Source organism: Misgurnus anguillicaudatus, chromosome 11 (genome assembly GCF_027580225.2).
Source record: "Misgurnus anguillicaudatus chromosome 11, ASM2758022v2, whole genome shotgun sequence".
In the NCBI taxonomy this organism is placed as follows: Eukaryota; Metazoa; Chordata; class Actinopteri; order Cypriniformes; family Cobitidae; genus Misgurnus; species Misgurnus anguillicaudatus.
Genome location: NC_073347.2, coordinates 8,475,263 through 8,494,850, shown reverse-complemented (window position 1 = coordinate 8,494,850; position 19,588 = coordinate 8,475,263). Strand labels below are relative to the sequence as shown.

At 37.3% G+C, this 19,588-nt stretch overlaps 2 protein-coding genes across 5 annotated transcripts in view; both read right to left on the bottom strand.

Moving 5' to 3' along the window:
• Positions 1–449: 449 nt before the first annotated feature.
• On the bottom strand, positions 450–8,307 carry mea1 (male-enhanced antigen 1). Of its 2 annotated transcripts, none has more exons than XM_055169878.2 (4): positions 8,173–8,307; positions 7,662–7,961; positions 7,318–7,426; positions 450–1,044 (listed from the first exon to the last, which is right to left on the bottom strand). In XM_055169878.2, the coding sequence occupies exons 2-4, from the start codon at positions 7,938–7,940 to the stop codon at positions 881–883; spliced, it is 552 nt and encodes a 183-aa protein (XP_055025853.2). In that variant the 5' UTR covers positions 7,941–7,961; positions 8,173–8,307; the 3' UTR covers positions 450–880. The 2 variants fall into 2 exon arrangements, with proteins under 2 accessions (XP_055025853.2, XP_055025852.2); XM_055169877.2 differs by having other exon boundaries at positions 7,662–7,964; positions 8,173–8,291.
• A 1,784-nt stretch (positions 8,308–10,091) lies between these two features.
• The window catches only part of dlk2 (delta-like 2 homolog (Drosophila)), a 33,529-nt gene continuing 24,032 nt past the window's right edge, over positions 10,092–19,588 (bottom strand). For all 3 annotated transcript variants that reach the window (XM_055170549.2, XM_055170547.2, XM_055170548.2), the window contains exons 3-6: positions 17,522–17,618; positions 17,128–17,258; positions 16,900–17,044; positions 10,092–13,586 (exon numbers count right to left, since the gene is read on the bottom strand). In XM_055170549.2, the coding sequence (XP_055026524.2) occupies positions 12,812–13,586; positions 16,900–17,044; positions 17,128–17,258; positions 17,522–17,618 (1,148 nt within the window). In that variant the 3' untranslated portion in view covers positions 10,092–12,811. The remainder of the gene's footprint in view (positions 13,587–16,899; positions 17,045–17,127; positions 17,259–17,521; positions 17,619–19,588) is intronic.

Genomic DNA, 19,588 nt, shown 5'->3' with positions numbered 1-19,588 from the left:
CTCTCTGTTGTAAAGGTCTGTTTTGTGATGTCACTCTGATCATTCCAATAGTGAGGGAACATTTACTTTTCCAAGAAGCGATACGCCCCGACATCCTTCGATCGCTCGACGTGTGCATACATTTTAAAATTTTGTGCAGATACAATCTACAGTACGCAGTGCAGAGAGGAAGTCTTTAAATCATACTTCAGCAGACTTGCGTTCAAGACCCTACCTGCCTCTTAAATGAACATTCCAGAAACAATCAGAGGCGACTTCACTTTTGAACGCTCGCTTCCTCCTTGCATTCAGAAGGACATCTCAACCCGACAGGGGGACGGGGCCGGCGTTCGGCTTGCCAGGCAGCAACAAGAAATGAGATATTAACGTATGGGTCTCTCCACACTCGCCCGCTCCTTTCCCCCCTTCCCAATCTAACACTAATCTTAAAATGCTTTCCAGGTCATATGTACATATGTTGTACTTTAATTAGGTTGAGCATTACATAGTATGAAAGTCATATTTTGTACAGATGTTCATGTATGTACAGAACAAAAATAAAGAAAGAAAAGAAGAGATGGCGATGTGTGTAGTCTAAGCAGTGCACATTTGATTTTTTTTTTTACAGGTGCGGGTCTGTTAACAGATAAACGTGACTTAAACAACTCTTAATGTCTATACATTTGCGCAATAGCCACCAATCTTACAAAAATTCTCGACTTTTAAGTATTAATTGTATTTTAAGAGTAAGATATAAACACTGCATAACTTTGGGTTCAGACTCACAACAACTAAAAAGTAAATAATTTGAATTTCAAGAACTTCAGTCCATATTTCACATGGTTTCTACTGTGTGTCAGACACTTTTAATGTTTGTAGTGGACGAGATGAAACAGCTTCATCACTTGCGTTCCAGTCTCAGTCCTGCAGAGCTTTGTCTGGTCTGAAGTGTCTGCTGGACCATATCCTTCCACTGGTCGTCCGAGATGTCCCGGGCCCAGGCAGGGATACCCAGCGTTGGCAAATTTATAGCGGCCATGGTTCGTTTCACCAGCTCAACATGATCTGTAAACAAAACAAAATGGTATAATATAATAACTTGACCCTGCAATATTGGCCAGGAAGTAAATATTTGGCAATCTTAAGATTAGATCCATTGTGTCCAACTGGAAGTAGCCATTTGGCAGAAGGTTTTATGTGAAATCACTTCAAAATAGATTTAAAGTACACAGTGTGTGGACGATGAGAATTGATCCCACATCCTTTTATTTCTAGCACAAAATCATTATGGGAAGCTAAACGCACCCTTGTCTATAGACCCCTTTTACTGTTTGTACACAATGATGACGTGGCACGCATTTTGGCAACAGAAGTATGGTAAGAAGCAAGCAAAACAGAGAAATTTATTTTAAAAAGTTGACTATCAACTTTTTCAACACAGCTACCAAATCCGTGTACTATAGTGGAGTGGATAGAAGAAGTTAGCAGATGCCCAAATTTAAAGTGGCCAGATACATATATACGTATTTTAGTTTATACAACAGTTCTTTCTGGTTCTCAAATCTGATTGGCTAAGAGCTATACGATATTGTGCTGATAACGGCACTGTAACCACTTCACCTTTCGTATCATTCCGTCACCTAGTGAATGGAGGTCCTAAGCAGGCTCATGAATGGAAAAACAGACGCGCTGTTAAAATCACTCTCCGTGTGTCTTATTAGTTTACTAGCTCATAAATCAGTCTGTGAATCCCCAATTATTCCGTCAAAGATCAGCGCTCTTGTATGTTACGTTAAAGTTAATGGGAGAAATGTCTTGTCACATCGTGTGGACGATTAACACTTGGAAAGAGGAATATAAACACTAGTTTTTTTCTGTAGCTATATCTTTTATCAGAACGCGAAAACACCGTGAAACTGCAGGTAAGCCCCGCAGCTTTTAAATGTGGACATTGATCATTTACTTTATCGTGACGTGACTATTAAAACATGTTATGAGATATCGCCACTGATATATTTATAAGCAGCATGCAAAAACATCTCTCTGACACTTATAAAAAAACCGTTTTGTATAGTACTGACAAGAACAAAGTTTAATAATAATAATCGAGTGCTCGTATCGCGTTAAGAATAAATTAGAAAGCAATAGTAACGTTACACAAGTATAGTTTTATTAACTTTTACCTCGCGCCAAAACAATAACAACACAAAAGACACTAAATATGAATAAAAAAACAATTACTAGTTTGATCATGACACCAAATACTGCTGATTTGGTCTCATTTTGGCGATCATAAACAAACAAGGCCAACATGAGAGCCAGGGAATCCCTTTCAGAGATGTAGCCCAGAGAGGGCGGTGGTCAGCGGGGCGAGTGAACACTGACGTTCGCTCATGCTTTGGTTCTCATTCGTACCGAATCTCACTAAGCAAACGTTCAAACAGGCGCTATCTTTACTAATCGACTGCAGATTTAAATATAATACATATACATTCTCGACTGAACTAATCTTAAAACTACACTTTGTTACCAAGAAACAGTAATATAAAGAAACGGCTTTTCCGTCCATTGAGTTGTTATGAGCTTCAAAGCAGCCGAAAGTTTTACCTGTCATTCTGGCCGCCCTCAAATCCGTGGCGGAAGAAGTAGTTCTCAAACAAAGAGGCTTTTAAAATAACTCCGTTGTTGTTTTCTAGTTTTCGTTTTTCAAACGTGTGCCGTCGAACTGTTGTATAAAAGCAATATCGCTCTCGGAGTCGTGTGATATAGCTCTATATCATCACGGCTGTGATTGCCTCCGGCACTCGGCCTGCGGCCTCGTGCCTCTGGCCTTATCACAGCCGTGATGATATAGAGCTATATCACACTCCTACTCGAGCGATATTGCTTAAATATTATATTAGTGCAACCAAACGCAACAACCAGACATTTTGATGCCGGGAAACCGTTTTAATAAACTTTCTGAGTTGCTAACACGTTAGAACCAGTGGGGAATAACACCACATCTGTTGCCTTAATGCGTGCACAGGCTATTTGATCACGTGAGCTGTAAAAGGGTCTATTGATAAAATTTGCAACACGTATATCTTTGCTTGTTAGTTTATTTTTCATTGTCCAGCCTGCTCTCTTTATTTGTGCTGTTGTTTAAAGGGGACATTGCACAAGACCTTTTTAAGATGTAAAATAAATCTTAGGTGTCTCCAGAGTACATATGTGACGTTCTAGCTCAAAATACCATATAGATAATTTATTATAGCATGTTAAAATTAACACTATGTAGGTGTGAGCAAAATTGTGTCATTTAACATGCAAATGAGCTGATCTCTAATAAATGGCAGTGGCGTGGTTGGATAGTGCAGATTAAGGGGCGGTATTATCCCCTTCTGACATCACAAGGGAAGCCAAATTTCAATGACCTGTTTTTTTTCACATGCTTGCAGAGAATGGTTTACCAAAACTAAGTTACTGGGGGTTGATCATTTTCTAGATTGATAAAAGCACTGGGGACCCAATTATGGCACTTAAACTTGGAAAAAGATTTTCATGATATGTTCCCTTTAAAATACCCATTGATAGAAAGCTAGTAATAATAATCATGTAATTAGATTCTTGTACAAATTACTCTCTCCAAAAAGTACTAAATAATTCTTACTAATTACTTTCAAAATCCTATTTAGTAAATAGGATAGTAAAAAGATAGAATTGAAACGGCTCAAATAAATTATATAAAAGTACAAAAATTATTCTGGTCACACTTTAAGGTCCAATTCTTACTATTAATTAACTATTAACTACTCAATGTACTCAATTACTGCTTATTAATAGTTGTTAAGTTTAAAGGTGCTGGTAAATTTGATTTAGAGGTATGTAACTTTATTTATTAAGCACAAAAATTATCCAGAAACGTTTTTACTAAGGATGTCCTGATCCGACATGCTACATCGGTATTGTGGCCGATCCAGGCTTTTTGGATGGATCGGACATCGGATCGAGGACCGACAACATGACCGATCCAATTCCGATATGTGCGTTAGCTGTGGTTGTTACTGACAAGCTATTAAAAGGACGAAGTATAATAAAAGTAGAGATCGACCGATATATCTGTTTTCCGATATTTTCCCCGATATTTGAGCATTTTCCGATGATCGGATATCGGGTTTGTGATATCGGATTGACCGATAAACGAGAGAATTGAGAATTGCGCGCTGGACGCATCTGAGGAGAGGAGCTCACAGCAGCGTGCACAGCAAATATGACGGCGGAGTGACGCGACTTCATTAAAAGGACTTTGAGTATACTTACTTTCCATCTGAGGCATTTATAACACATCTTATTTGTGCATTAATGTATGTTATGTTAAATAAGTTGATATATTAAAAGCAATGTATGCAGTTTGTCCAAGAATAGAGACGAACTCACAAAATCACGTGCTGTTCACTTACCGGGGTTGAAGGCTGAAGCTTTTAACAAGATTTACCCTAAGTTATATTAAAATTTGACAGATAAACATTATTTTGCTAAAATATCTATATAAATGTCTGTGGATATTAATTAATTATTTATTACCTCCGCAAGCGGTCACAGTTTGATAGAGTTAATGCGTGAGTAAATGCATAGATAACAGCGCTGTCAACAGCCATTTCATAAGCTATAACAACAAAATATTAATTATTCTGACATCAAATAACATTACCAGTTAAGAAATTCAGTGATATATAAGCCGTTTTGTTTGTTACTTTCCTGAATGTAGTATTCCAGTCAGTGATATTATTTGTAAAACCTCTTTGCCAACTACTTGTTGGACTGCTGAAGGCTACTTGTTGCTGGTCAAAACAACCATATTATTCCAAAAAAGGCACTTAATCCACCTGTTTTACTCTATAAACTATGTATAACAAGAATCCAACTACGCTATATTTTTCTCTCTCTCCCGCTGCCAACCGCAGCGCAACCTTTGGATCAGTCCATTTCTGACGAAATGATAGGGGTGTTTGGAATAGTCCATGTATGGGTTATATAGTTTCTACATTATTCATTAAATTAATATTATTCTTCACTCCTCCACACCCCTCTATTTATGTCTTTGTATGCAAAGAGGGAGTGATTGTGATGTTTATTATTATTAAAAGGGTTTGATCAGTTCATAGTGTTGTAGTAATTATTATGTCAAAAACAGAAGTATAACAGTAAATAAAAATCGGTTCAGCATATCGGTTATCGGGCACATAAGCCTCCAAATATTTGTTATTGGCATCGGTTTAAAAAAATGAGTATCGGTCGATCTCTAAATAAAAGCACCATATTGTTTTATGCACTATATTCAACATCTTTTAATACACTCAATAGCTTCATCTGAAGGAACAAACGCACTTTGAAATTTAAAATCACAAAAAAACTTAAAGGGGTGGTTTAATGGTATTTCAAGCATTCTGACTTATTAGCACAGTTATAGAGTTGTTTCCTCATGCTAAACGTAGGCAAAGTGTCAAAAATGCAGTTGGGCGTGTTTCAGAGTATTTCTCTGGTTTTCGATACGTATCACTTCTTTATATGGGCTTCCGCCGGAAAACTTCCCCCGGAAAACCCCGCCCACCCGTCAGTCAGCGGGAGACGCTAGAGCTTGCTAACAGCTTATCACGCCACTCAGCCTTGTTTAATTTCAAAAGTCAACAATGGCACAACAAGAAGTGTGTTTTTGGATGTAAGGAGAAGACATCCAGCCTCATGGAAACAATAAATATAGTTTATTATCCGGATTAGCAGCGGAGTTTTGCGTGTGTGTTTGATGCGGTGGATTTTCAGAACCGGGTCATGACGAGTTACACGTGGTAAGTAAGACTTCTGTCTTATGTTGGAAATAGTCGCGTGTATATTATATAAATGACACGAACATGTAGTGAATCATAAGTTAAAACAGTGTTGTATAGTGTTGCATGACTCGTACTCGCTCCTCCCGTGTTATAACTCCTCCTTCTTCATTTTTTTCGTACGTTATCGGAAAGATTCGGTAAAGCTAATCTTTCTTTTATAAATCTGATTAAACTAAAGACTCTTCGGAGATATAAAGGATGTCATACTACTCTATAGGTACTCCAGATTGATATCAGAAATGCAGAAACAGCGTGTGTTACGTGAGCTTTAAAGTTTCTCGCAACTGGGTTAATGCACTGGTGAAACGGATAGACGAAACGCGACATTCACACACGCACACACAAGATAACTTTACACTATTTTCTGATTTTATAAAGTCTCAGTAAGCTGGATGGATGCAATTCACTTTGAGCACCTGATGCATCTATTCTCTTTGTGTTTTAACAGTTATGAACTTTCCATTGCAGTGCGAGGATTCCTATGAGAGGATGATTTAGGTGCATCAATTCTGCACCCAGAATGTGCATAAAAAGTCCGGTCAAGCACATAATTCCCAAAATAACCATTTGCACACTAAAGCGTTTTTACTATGACAGTTTTGCGCAATTAAGAAAAAAATATTTAACATACTTAATTGATCAAACGTGCCTATTATATGTTCTCCTAAACACTGTCATGATTAATATTTACTAATGTTTCCAGTAAATCAGTTTAAATTATTGATTTAAACATTTAAAATGATACTAGATGTAGCAGAAAGCGCTTTACACATTTAATTACAATAATATCGGGCAGATATCCGTATTGACTAAGATTCGGAATTCTGGTATCGGATCGGAAATGAAAAAGTGGGATCGGGACATCCCTAGTTTTACATGTCCATTTGCAACCCTAGGATTTTTCCTTTGAATGAAATGGTCTATTTTTGCCCTAATTGGAAGGGTCATGAATAATAAATGTTGAGCTCTGCTCTGAATGGCTCGGCTCTGAGGCTCATGCCAGTAGCTCAGACCTTATATGTTTGAGTCTGTTTTAGACAAAAATACAGATTTTGAGGAACAACTAATTGTTTGGATATTGTTAATAGACATTTCTGAGTGGTAAATTTCTTTTTTTTTTTCAGTATGGACCTGCAAACGTAACTGTAAGATCAATAGTAAAACTTCAGTTAGCATATAGCATTAACTAGCATATAGCGCTAACTCAGCAGTCACAACTTTGTTTTTAGCATTGTAACAACATTATAATTCATTTAATGTGTAATTTAAAGTTGGGGCTGACATCACGACTGTAAAGTCACAGTCAGTGTTAAGATTTACTGGAAAAATAAGAGTAATCCTTTACTTTATCAAAGAAAAAGTAATTAAATTACAGTAACCAATTACTCGGTTACTAGTTACACCCAGCACTGTACAACCCTCAATGAATGACAGCATTATAGTTATTAAGATGCAAAAGCACTCTTGCCTTCATCCATGGGAATAGATGCGTGACTCATATGAGCAGCTGCTCCTTCAAGGTCCTCCTCTTCATCACTGTCTGGGGGTGGAGGCTGAGGTAAGAACAGACCCATGGCCTCTACAAATTGATAAAGATGACAATTATTATACTACTACATGAAAAGTACAGCAGGGAGGTCATGGCCTCAATAAATACTAAAGTATACTACAGTATTTACTACAGAACCCTACTGCATACATTAACACATGGTAGTAATACATACTATAATACACTACAGTATTTTTCAAGTTGGAGGGTTTTTATATGTTTTTTGGAAACCTGACACATTTCAAATGAAACTCATTTAGTACCTCTATTCTCTCCTGGACCTCCTGAAGCTGGTCAGCGACGGTTCCTTCATCGGCAGCCTCTGTCTGTGTGTTGTTCATCCCGTCTGGGTCTTGGTTAAGAGGTTGATAATAATAGCCTTCATTGGCTTCATCCTCGTCTTCAGCACCTCCTTCATCCTCATCCTCTCCGTTCCACTCCTCTGGTACAGCGGTATCCAAAGGTCGATCCTGCACTAGATCCTCCTCTGAGTTCGGCAATATTCTCTCTGGACCCATCGCACTGGGCCTAGCCACTTCCATTCAAGAGATTCCCGCAGCAACCTGCTGGCACATTAAACCGGGTTATATATGGTACAGGGATTATTATTTTATTGTCATTAAACAGCTTTGACGCATCAATCTGTCGAAGCAAACTGAGGCGATACACCTCGTTTACCTGGGTGAATATAAACAACTACAGTGACTGACTAACCAATGCAATAACAACCCCAGAGACAAAGACAAAAACGAGATCTGGTTGACATTTGTGTACCTGTTTGTTTTGTCGATCTCTTGTTCACCAAATATTTAGAAGAGATGTAGCTGTAGCTAAAGAGCTTTTATTTGCTTCCGGTATTGCGCAGACGCCAAACTGCGCATTGCATACGTCACGCTACGATATGCAAATATATTACAAATATGTAATTTGCAGTACGTTTGAGAAACGTTATATTTGGGTTTTATGACACTGACCCCCAAAAAACAAATATTTGCTTTATTAGTAATGTAATTATTTTTCTAAGCAAATTTTACATTCACAAATGTAAATTCTCTAATTCTAAACCTGTATTCTATGTTTTCCTGAAAGATCTGCAAAATTACTTGAATGTAATATCAGGCTCCACTAATAAGAAAGCCATAAGTACAGTTAGGATCTGTTCTACTTTTGACCTCTTCATCTGATACTGTTTAGGTGATAGCCCCTCTATTCTTATTTTTTATTTTGTCCTTTTATTTATTTATTTATTTTATTTTATTTATTATTATTATTATTATTATTTTATCTGGATATTGTCTCTTTTGTTATATGGATATTGTATGTCTATATTTTTTGTTTGTATGTTCTGTAAGTTCTTGCAAATAATAAAAAAACATACAAATATGTATTTTAAATCACTAAGACTAATTTATAACAAAAATAAATGTTTTTTTTTTTTTTTTTAAGAAATATGATGAGATCTTTTATGTACTTAATTGTATTTATTTATTTTTCTTTTTTGTCTTCTTCTCTTCCATCTGTTCAGATGACTTTGGATGTGTTGTTAATACACTTTGTGTTATATATGCTACTTGTACTTCATATATGACATTTATGAATAAAAAAATACAAATATGTATTAAAACAGTTCCCAAATATGACACAAACGAAGATTAAAACCAAGTTTCAAAGTCAAAATTGTGAATCTGTATAATGGGCTTATTAATGTTACATAAATCGCTTCATTACCTTTTTTTTTTTTTTGCTTTTTCTTTATTGTTTCAGTGGTTGCCTTCCTTCCCTACTTATACTTTTATTGTATTTATGTCATCCATGATTGTTTGGAACTGTTTTAAATTACTCTTGTTTATACATGCAATAAAAAATATTCAATACGTATTATATATTAATAGTCATCATGGGTGTTTTTTATACCTAAACAAATCTGTTCTGCTGTGCATTTTTCCAGTATTTGATAAGTGGTACATTTTAGAATCACCGAAGGCTGCAGCCTGCGGAGGTCGCATATACAGGGCGCATACGTCATCAAGCCTGGCTTATTTAACTTACCTGAACATTAATTCACAAGTTATAAAATATTACAACAATTTACGATTAACTAAAGAATAATAGTCAACTTAATTGTTGTTAATATTATGAAATACGACAGTCTTGATGACGTAAGTAGCCTGGAAATGCGACCTCCGGAGGCTGCAGCCTTTGGATTGAGAAACGGTCATAATGATAAGTAATTTGGCAGGTCTTGTCCGCTAGAAGTCGCCTGTTATCTAGTACAACATTAAAGTAGACAGGAAGAGGTTGTGGGTATTTCAATTTCTCGTATTTCTTTATCTTTTTAGCAGGTCTTTATGCGGCATAGCCATAATACTAATTATAATACTGACAACAACGACCAATCAGCTGTAAGGTCGATGTGTGTTTATAGTGTTCGGTGAATTTTAGTAACTGGAGAATGTGGGACAGGCATCTAACTTTATTGTGGTTAGAATTGCTACGGTATTAAAATAATGATTATTGTGTTGTGATTATTATTATAGTATTGCAACAAATGCATGTGATTAAAACCAAAGAATGATTAAATTAATGACCAGAGATCAGAAATAAACGTCCTCTTATGAAAAGTACGGTACAGAATTAACACAATATGGTATTTTTCAATATAATAATTTCATTTTAGACAAAGAGTGGAATAAAGTGCTTGTATAGTGATAAAGTTGCCATTCTCTGTGTCACACATAGATGGCGATAAAGAGTCAAACGTTGTGTAATGCTTCACATTAGAAAAACCTTGGTTATTTAATGATATTGAATGGGCCTTGATTACATCCTTCTGGCTCATGTATAATACATACACGTTTTATTTACATAGTGACAAGTGGCTGTGTCCAAACATATTTAAGTATGAGGCTAAATTAAATGAAATATTGTATATTCACTGGCATTTTCACGTTATTGATTTACAGTCATACATTCTTAGCATTATGTCTACACAAAAATCACATTTGCAATATTTTGCAATCATTTGTCTGTGCTGTTGAGGTCATTCCTTTAATACAATGTGATTAAAAATGTACCTTGCGATTTTCAAAACTTTTTTATTAAAATTGAGTTACAGGATAGCTTAGCATCCTTTTTGCATGTGCTCTTAGGTCTAATAACAACATCAAGGTTGAAGTTAATTCTAAAGTCTCTGTGATTTAGCTTTTGCATTAAACATGAACATTTCACCACAGTTAAAAACTTTACAACACAGTTCTGTATAAAAAATACACATAAAAAACAAACATATGTACATTTCACCAATAAATTACATAAATAAATTATATTTATACTTATGAATACTGTTGTTTATATATCATTACATATCACAAAACGTTCCCATGACATCATTGATATTGCTATCTAAACTGTTTAAAAGAATAATCACAATAATGTACAGTAAATAGGAACAATACCTTTTCATAAAAACATGTATGTTTATAAAACAAAGCAAATAAAACCAACTTGGCGTACACTCACTCACATTAAAGTTTTTTTTACAAATTAAACACTGTGATCAATTCTAACATGTAATGAATGCTTTTGGCAAAAAAGGCCCATCTTGAGATTATCTAAAATTATATAGCTTCTTTAACAATGTGGCTTAAAGAGATCATTCACCCAAAAATACAAAATCTGTCATCATTTACTCACCCTCATGTTGTTGTAAACCTGTATGAGTTTCTTTATTCTGTTTGACACAAAAGAAGATATTTATATAAATAATAGTATAGGTTTTTCCTACTATGGAAGTCAATGGGTACCATCAATTGTGTGCTTAACATCAATTATTAAAATATATTTTTTTGCTTAACAAAATAAAAAAATCAACATGAGGTAAATGGTGATAGAATATTTTCATTTTTGGGTGAACTGTCTCTTTAAACTATATACATACAGTACATAAAGTCCTGATTGAACATAATGGAAGGTTTACATTTGTCACCCTGTCTGTGAAATCCAGATTAAAGTCTCAATCTAATATTAAGATTAGGGGCATCAAATTTTGATTTCAATGATCTTACTCAGTAAATAAATATATCAAGGTTATATTTCACAGAATGTTCTTTAGATTACCTATGATTATTTTATGTAAAAAACAAAACAGGGGGCAACCTTCCCAACTCTATCGTGAAGCCAATACAGAAGTGTATTTTCCTTCTGTATTGTCAAAACAAGACATTTGATTGAGAATGTTATCCATCAGGGGATGATTTGATATATGAGGGGCTGAAAAATAAGAGGACCAGGTGATGTCAGTACCATGTCATATGTAAGGGTGACCACACGTAACATTTTTCCGGGATGATTTCTGGCCAGGATTTCGTATGCACCTTCCAAAAGTCATATTTGTCGACCGCATACGTCATCGAGGTTCTTACATTTCAGTTAAAGCATACAATCGAAGTTTCATTCTTACCTTGAAATGAAACGGTTGCTTTTATTTTAAAATACAACCTGAAATAATAAATTTCAATGACGTATGCGGTCGACCAATGCGACCTCCAGAAGATGCACCCGAAAACCTGTCCCGGACGCATACGGGAAAAGGCACGTATGGTCACACTGCAAAAAATTATTAAAAAAAAATATATATGCCAATGGGGTTAGCAAAAATTTCTTGAATTTAGTGTTTAAGAAAAAAATTTCAAGACTTTTTGGTTACCCCATTGGCAAAATTTTTTGCACAAAATCACTTAAATTTGATATTTTTGGTCTAAAAACTAGACTTATTTTCTTGGGTTGTTCTGCTCTTAATTTAAGAATTTTTTGATATTTTTACTGAAAACAAGACAAAAATAGTTTTTTTTCTTGAAAATAATTTTTTGCAGTGCACCCTATAATATGTAGACTGTAAAAAACACTTTGCTGCCATAAATTTTTTTGTTGAATCAACTCGGATTTACAAGTCATTTCAACTTACTATTATTTATTTTGACTAGAGATGAGTTGTTAAAACTACAGGTGAGTTGTTATAACTTATAAATTTAAGTTGACTTTTCTCAACTATATTTTATAAGTTGTGACAGCAAAGTTTTTTTTACAGTGTACCGAATCATTCCCAATTAGTCTAGAAACATGTTTTAAGTATAAAGAGTAAATTAGGTTTTAATTTTTATGCTGACATTATTTAATTTAATGTTCCCTCAGTAGTCTACAGTACGCCTTGCTTGTGGCATCTCTGTTTACCAAAAAACGCTTGGTTCTTTATTTCGTGTAATCACTCTGAATCATGACCACTTGTTGTGTCCTTTCACCAGCGACCAACTCTTTGATTTGTACTGTTTATAGTTTTCGAGTGGCCATTTATGATCATTAAAGTCAAAAGTGGCTTTTTTACTTCAACATGAGTGGTTGCACTTTGCAATCTCCTCTAAATGTGGTTTGTGTTCAGCCTTTTCTTCTGAAGGTCAGGTGGCACTGGAGACTGTAAGAAACTGATCTTGCATTCCTGTTGAGCGGGCACCGGGCGCCGCTCCTGCGTCCGACATCGGTGGAATGGGTAATGGTGGACCGGGGGTGGTCTGCACTGGCAGCGAGCGGTTCGATCTTGGCAGTGTCCGCGTAGCACCAGACCAGCTGTTAGTGCCACCACGGCCAAAGTCATGCCACCCAAAACCAGCAAGATGATGAGCTGTAACTCAGAAAGCCCGGTGATCCCTTGTTGGGTCACCACTTCCTTCACTGAAATTTTAAAAAAGGGTGTCTCTCTAGTGGTGGTGGTTGCAAGTGAGTGAGACTTTCCCGGTGTAACGCCGCCTGCTCCAACCCGACTTGATCTAGTAATAAAAGAGAACTCCTTTGATTCCCAGATGGGAACTTCACAAGTCATTCCGGTGTAACCGGGTAGGCAGACGCACTGGAAGCTTGAGACTCGATCTATGCACCGTCCCCCGTTGAGACAGGGCTGGCTGGCGCAGTCATCCAGGTTGACGGTGCAGAAACGGCCGGTGAAACCTTGAGGGCACACGCAAGAAAAACGGTTCACGCCATCCAAACAGGTGGCGCCATTGGCACAGGGGCGCATTAGGCAGTCGTCCATGTTGGTCTCACAGCGGGGACCAGTGAAGCCAACCAGGCATCGACATGACAGCTGTGGAGCATAACCGCCCAGATCTTCACACAGTCCACCGTTTTTGCAGGGGGACCTGTAACAGTACACATATACAAATATTATACACTGTATCTATTATTAATTCTGGACATTTCTATGTTTCTCGAACATTCCCTGTCTTCCATTGTTTGGACAAACAAAGCACAACTGGTTAAGTTGGGATCTTTTTAATATTATACAAAAAATGACATCACACGTCTAACCACCTTTCAAACACCATCAAGTTGAATGGTATAACATTTGATTTGGAGTCATTTTCAGGCTTTTGGGCAGCGGTACAACAGTTCAGTCCAAGGCAACATAGTTTCCTTGGAAACCTTTCAGTCAGTTTGTCCTGTGGTGTGAAGAGTAAGGACTCAGCTGTAGTGTGTGTTCATATCAGCAGGCTCTTATAGTGTCTGTAATGAGCCCATTAAATTACATGATTGTACTCCAGAGGCTGCAAATTGACCAGGCTGTTGTATTGACTGTGCCAGTGTGTCTGTTTGACTACTAGTAGACTTATACAGTTTAAAAAGCCTACAGTATGCAGTTATTCCTCAATATTGTGTAAAATCAAAACGTTACCCGGTATCTCATATAAAATTTCAGAAAATGATTGTACCCATCAGATACCATTCTGATATGGCTAATGAAAGTGCCCATACCAGAATTGTGTCAGGTGTTTGAAAGGAAGGAATTAAAAATAAGAGGGATTTGCAATGCCAATGCCATTTTAGAGGCAGAACAGGTTGTGACATTTTTCCCGGTGAGACTTTATAATAATGTTAAATTGGTTAAGCATTAGCTAACAGGATCTAACAATGAACAATACTTGCAGATTTCATATAATCATATAATGACTATAATCTTAGTTCATGTAAATTTAAAAGCTGTAAAATGCACAATTAACTAACATGAATAGTTGTATTGGTATTAAAGGTACACTTTTGTTTTGAAAATTTGCTCATTTTCAAGCTCCCTAGAGTTCAACATTTGATTCTTACTGTTTTGGAATCCATTCAGCTGATCTCAGGGTCTGGCGCTAACACTTTTAGCATAGCTTAGCATAATCCATTGAATCTGATTAGACCATTAGCATCACGCTCAAAAATAACCAAAGAGTTTCGATGTTTTTCCTATTTAAAACTTGACTCTTCTGTAGTTACATCGTGTACTAAGACTGACAGAAAAATTGCGCTTTTCCATTGCATAGTACCCCACGGTTTAGTTTAGTTTGGGTCGGTTCAGCTCACCTCACTTTGGCATGGTTAGCTTTTCCATCGAGTTTAGTAACACTTCGCAGTGGGAGGGATTATAGGCGTGTCGTTATATTTGCGCTGCCTATTGCTGTGACATCATACATGTGAAAGCGTTGTTGTACATTCCCATACATTCATTTATTTCTCAGTCCGCCACAAAATTAAAATAGATGTTTGCACATCGCGTTTATCACTACCTCTGTCTCACATGACAGTTTCTGTACAAACACCCGCGGCGTCAGTCGACGGCGCTCCGCTGAGCCTCATTGAAGTTGCATTTAAGCATATAATGCGGACGTGCACGTCGCGAATGTTCTGCCACAAACTGCAAGTTTGGAAAAAACTGGTATGGTGTCCCTGATTCTCAACATGTGGATGTTTTTTGTGAGTTTGGGAACTTATAGCAGAGCATAGATGACAACAGGTTTGCTCAAGACAGCGCAAGCTAGCACAGGTAAAACTAATCTACATTATAGCAATGAAGCTGTAGTGCCGATTCTCTCAGACCAATCAGTGATCTACAGTGTTTTCGCGTCACGTTTGGTATCAGCTCGGGTCGCTTGGAACCCCAACCGAGTTGGTACGTAAAAAAGTATTAGGTACTACGTACTGTCTGCACTCAGTGGAAAAGCTCCCAAAAGTAAGCTGACCCGACCCAAACTAAACCAAACCGTGGGGTACTATGCAATGGAAAAGCGCCACAAGGGGACTATTTTCAGGTGCTGCGTAATATCATTGTGCCTCCCGCAGCCATGTTAAAGCAGCAAAGTCTTTGATTATTACACCAGAACGAGAGTATAGTCCAAGCAATATCTGACTAGAAAATCGCAATTTTCAATTTTCCGTCAATGTAACTACAGAAGAGTCAAGTTTTAAATAGGAAAAATATCAAAACTCTTTGGTTATTTTTAGCGCGATGCTAATGGTCTAATCAGATTCAATGTATTATGCTAAGCTATGCTAAAAGTGCTAGCGCCAGAACCCAGAGATCAGCTGAATGGATTCCAAAACGGTAAAAATCAAATGTTTAACTCTAGGGGAGCTGGAAAATGAGCATATTTTCAAAAAAACTGGAGTGTCCCTTTAACAGTAACAATGTATATGCTGAAAAACAATATTGCTCATAGTTCTTGTTAACTAATGCATTTCCTAATGTTAATACATGCAACCTTATTGTAAAGTTTGAGTTTTGATAACACACCAGGAACATGTGTTAAGACAGTAAACATGGTTAATTTTGCCTACAGTATATGCTGACAGACTGCTAGATCAAAGGGACTTTGAGGCCATAGGGAACAGCTGTTACCCCCTTTCCCAAACCCACCTAGTGTTTCAATGTGACACCCTCTGTAAACTGCATAAAATTATGTGTAATATAAAAGTTATGTCAATTATCCTTTTCGTCATTTGCTTGATCATCTGCTTTGTCATTTTTCTCTGTATCCATTTCTCTGTATGTTATACTATCAGAAAGTAAAGTACAAGAAAGTACAAAAGTTGTCACAGGGTCAGTCCCTTTTCAAAAATTAAACTTTTGTACCTAAAAGGTACACACTGGTACCTCAAAGGTACATGTCATACATGGTACATATTAGGACCTTTTAAAAGGTACCGTCCCAATGACAACTTGGCCCACAAGGGCCGAATGCTAATAAATACATCTCTTTAAAACCCTTTCAGGTGGGACGTGGCAGTGTCGTGTGTCTAGTTTAAATAGGAGAAAGCAGCAAAACGCAGACAATTTCACAGGCGAAGCTCAAGGGGTCCTCGTGCAGCCAAACATTATGTTTCCGCGGGCACGGCTTACAATCATTTATTATCTTCTTTTGTGTTCTTTTGTGTGTTTATTTAGTTAATTATAAAACAATTATCAGCACACTAAGTTTTGAAAAAGTTATCCGGCGCCCACATGGTGACGTTATTTACCATCCGACCCTCAACCTAAAATGAGTTTGACACCCCTGTAGAGACTGAATGATGTTGACAGAAATAACCTTGGAGTATTGGAATGAGGCAGCATCATTGGTTGAAAATACTTTATTGTTATGTAATCCCACGCGCCCTGTCTGACTGCTTCAACTGATTTGATAAAAAAACACCACTCACTTGGTCTTTTGGCAAGGCCCTGTTTTCAGTTCACAATCCCGTCCGTGAAAACCTTCAGGACATAAGCAGTTATATTCCCCAGAGTCATTCAAAACACACGTGGCTCCGTTCTGACACGGCTGCTCTCTGGAACACACGTAAATATCTGCAGGGACAAAACAGGATTGTTGTGACAAACAGTGTGTCATTAAATCATCCGCACACTTATACTCATGAATCATAAATCACCTTTGTCGCAGAATCGGCCCGTCCAGCCTTCCATACAGGTGCACTGCCAGGGCTGATGACAGGTGCCGTGCACACATCCGGGCATTGGCACGCAGTCATCGCAGCGCGGCCCGCCCCAACCCGGGTCACATCTGCCACAAGCAAGCACACATCAACATCAGCCAAATGTACATAAAGGACTCATTTTACAATAAATTGCAATTTTAACAACGACATTGTGACCATGTCTCTGCACAAAAAAGTCTCTCTCATGATGAGATTAAAAGCATTAAAATTTGATTTCAATCTTTGACATGATCTTACTAAGTCAATATTAAATATATCAAGGTTATAAACACATGTAACCTTGTATCATTTATTTAATAGCGAGAGTTTGTTTTAAATAATCGCTCACCTGCAGTCGCCATTTTCGGCACATTTTCCATGGCCAAGTTCACATGAGCAGTTACTGACTGAAGGTGCTGGAGACGTTTCTATTGAGGGCAATGAAACTGGAAAGAGAAATGAACATCATTACGTTTACCTTCGCCTCACTAAAATGACTTAAATAATTACAAATAAAAACAATATTATGCAGAACAATTTTAAATGACATTGAAATTGCACCCGAGTCAAGATGTGTTATATAAAATCCAAACTGACATTCCATCAGTTGTCATTTGACAAAGCCAATGCTAATTCATCTTTAAATGAAAGTCATTGAGATCACTTTACTCTGTCTCTTCTTTGAGAGTTTGATCACTTGAAGAAAGCATGTGCACTTGGTGTCAGTTTTCAACAGCTTACGTAGCATGCTGAGTAGTAAACAACAGCTAGCACACTGCTAAGACTCGTGTACATGTTGCCTGAAGGAGAAACTCATTCATTTTGACAAGATACCAGCAGGAGAAACTAAATGTGCCAGATACAAAGTTTTGGAACCATAGTTAGGTTAAAAAGGGACAAACCCAAGAGTTGGGTTATAAATTAACCTACGCTGGGTTGTTTGTCTTAAGCCATGGTTGGGTCAAATAATTTAACCCAAAACCTAATTGAACTTCTGTTACTCATAATAGTGATTTATAATGACTGTAATGCAAAAAAAAATTGTTTAAATTGTAAAGCTATTATATAAGCGCCAGCGAAACTGCCTTTTAAAGGGGATGAGAGCTGAGACTGTCATTGGTTTATTGCACGTTACGCCCAAAACACACGTGTTACTCATTAGAAGAATATAGGAACAACCCTTTTCCACCCTGGGCTTGGTGCACAAGCCATTTTTCCCATCGTTAAATAGCAAAAGTGGAATCGGACACGCCCGTTTAGACCGTGCACTTTAGACAATGTGCTTAGATTGTTAAAATAGGGCCCAATACCCTTTCTATCACTGGGGTGGTACCCTAAGGTTCCGTTTTATACCTTTACAGGTATACTAAACATAATACAATGTTGTACCTTAAAGGCGGGGTGCATGATCTCTGAAAGCCAATGTAGACATTTGAAATCACCTAAACAACACGCCCCTACCCCAATAGAATCTGGACCTTCTTTTGATAGACCCACCCCACACATACGCAACCCAGGCAACGATGTCTGTTAGTAGACACGCCCCTTACTGCTGATTGGCTACAAGTGTGTTTTGGTACTCAGCCCGACTCCCTTTTTCCGAAGTGTTTTTCAAAAATGATGCACCCCGCCTTTAAGGACCTACAATATTGTGTAACTTAAAAGGTACAGTTAAATGTTTTGTACCCCTAACTGGTTCAAACTTGGTACACAACAGGGGTCTCATTTATAAAACTATGCATAGAATTAGAATCCTTACCAAAAGCCAAAAATGGCACACGCCAAAAAATATTAAGACTTATAAAACAAATCAATGTTCTCTTTATAAATCACAGATCACCTGGAAGTGTGCATACATGACTCATCCTCAGATCCCAACCTGCAAGCCCATTCTCTCATCAAGTTTGTTTTTAGATCACACAAAGTGATGAAAGAAAGACTGACGCAAAATAATACCACGACAATTTAGACATTCTGTAAAACACATCCTCCTATTGTGTGGTGCTTGCTACTTGCATGCAACAACAAACTTTCTGTCATACTTTAATGAATCACTTCAATAACAAGATATAGTTTGTGTAGTACTTTTGTTTTTTAATTATATATTTATTAGATTTATTAGTTCTTCATAACCCCAAAATAGCTGGAAGAAATCTGACTTAGGAGGTTAATTCGATAAGTGGAATCATATTATACAATAAGCTTTATAATGTGGATTTTTACAGACATGTTCGCTGTGTTTCTGCAGTACTAGGGTGTGTAGATGTTTGTTAGTGGTGCGTGTGTAATGCATGCGTGTTGGTGGACGTCCAGAAAGCGCGTGTGTCTGCGGTGATGGGCACGAGAGGAGCGTGTGCAGTGGAAGGAGAGGAATGTGCTCATGTCTCCGCCCGTACGAGCTTTGCCCGAACATCAC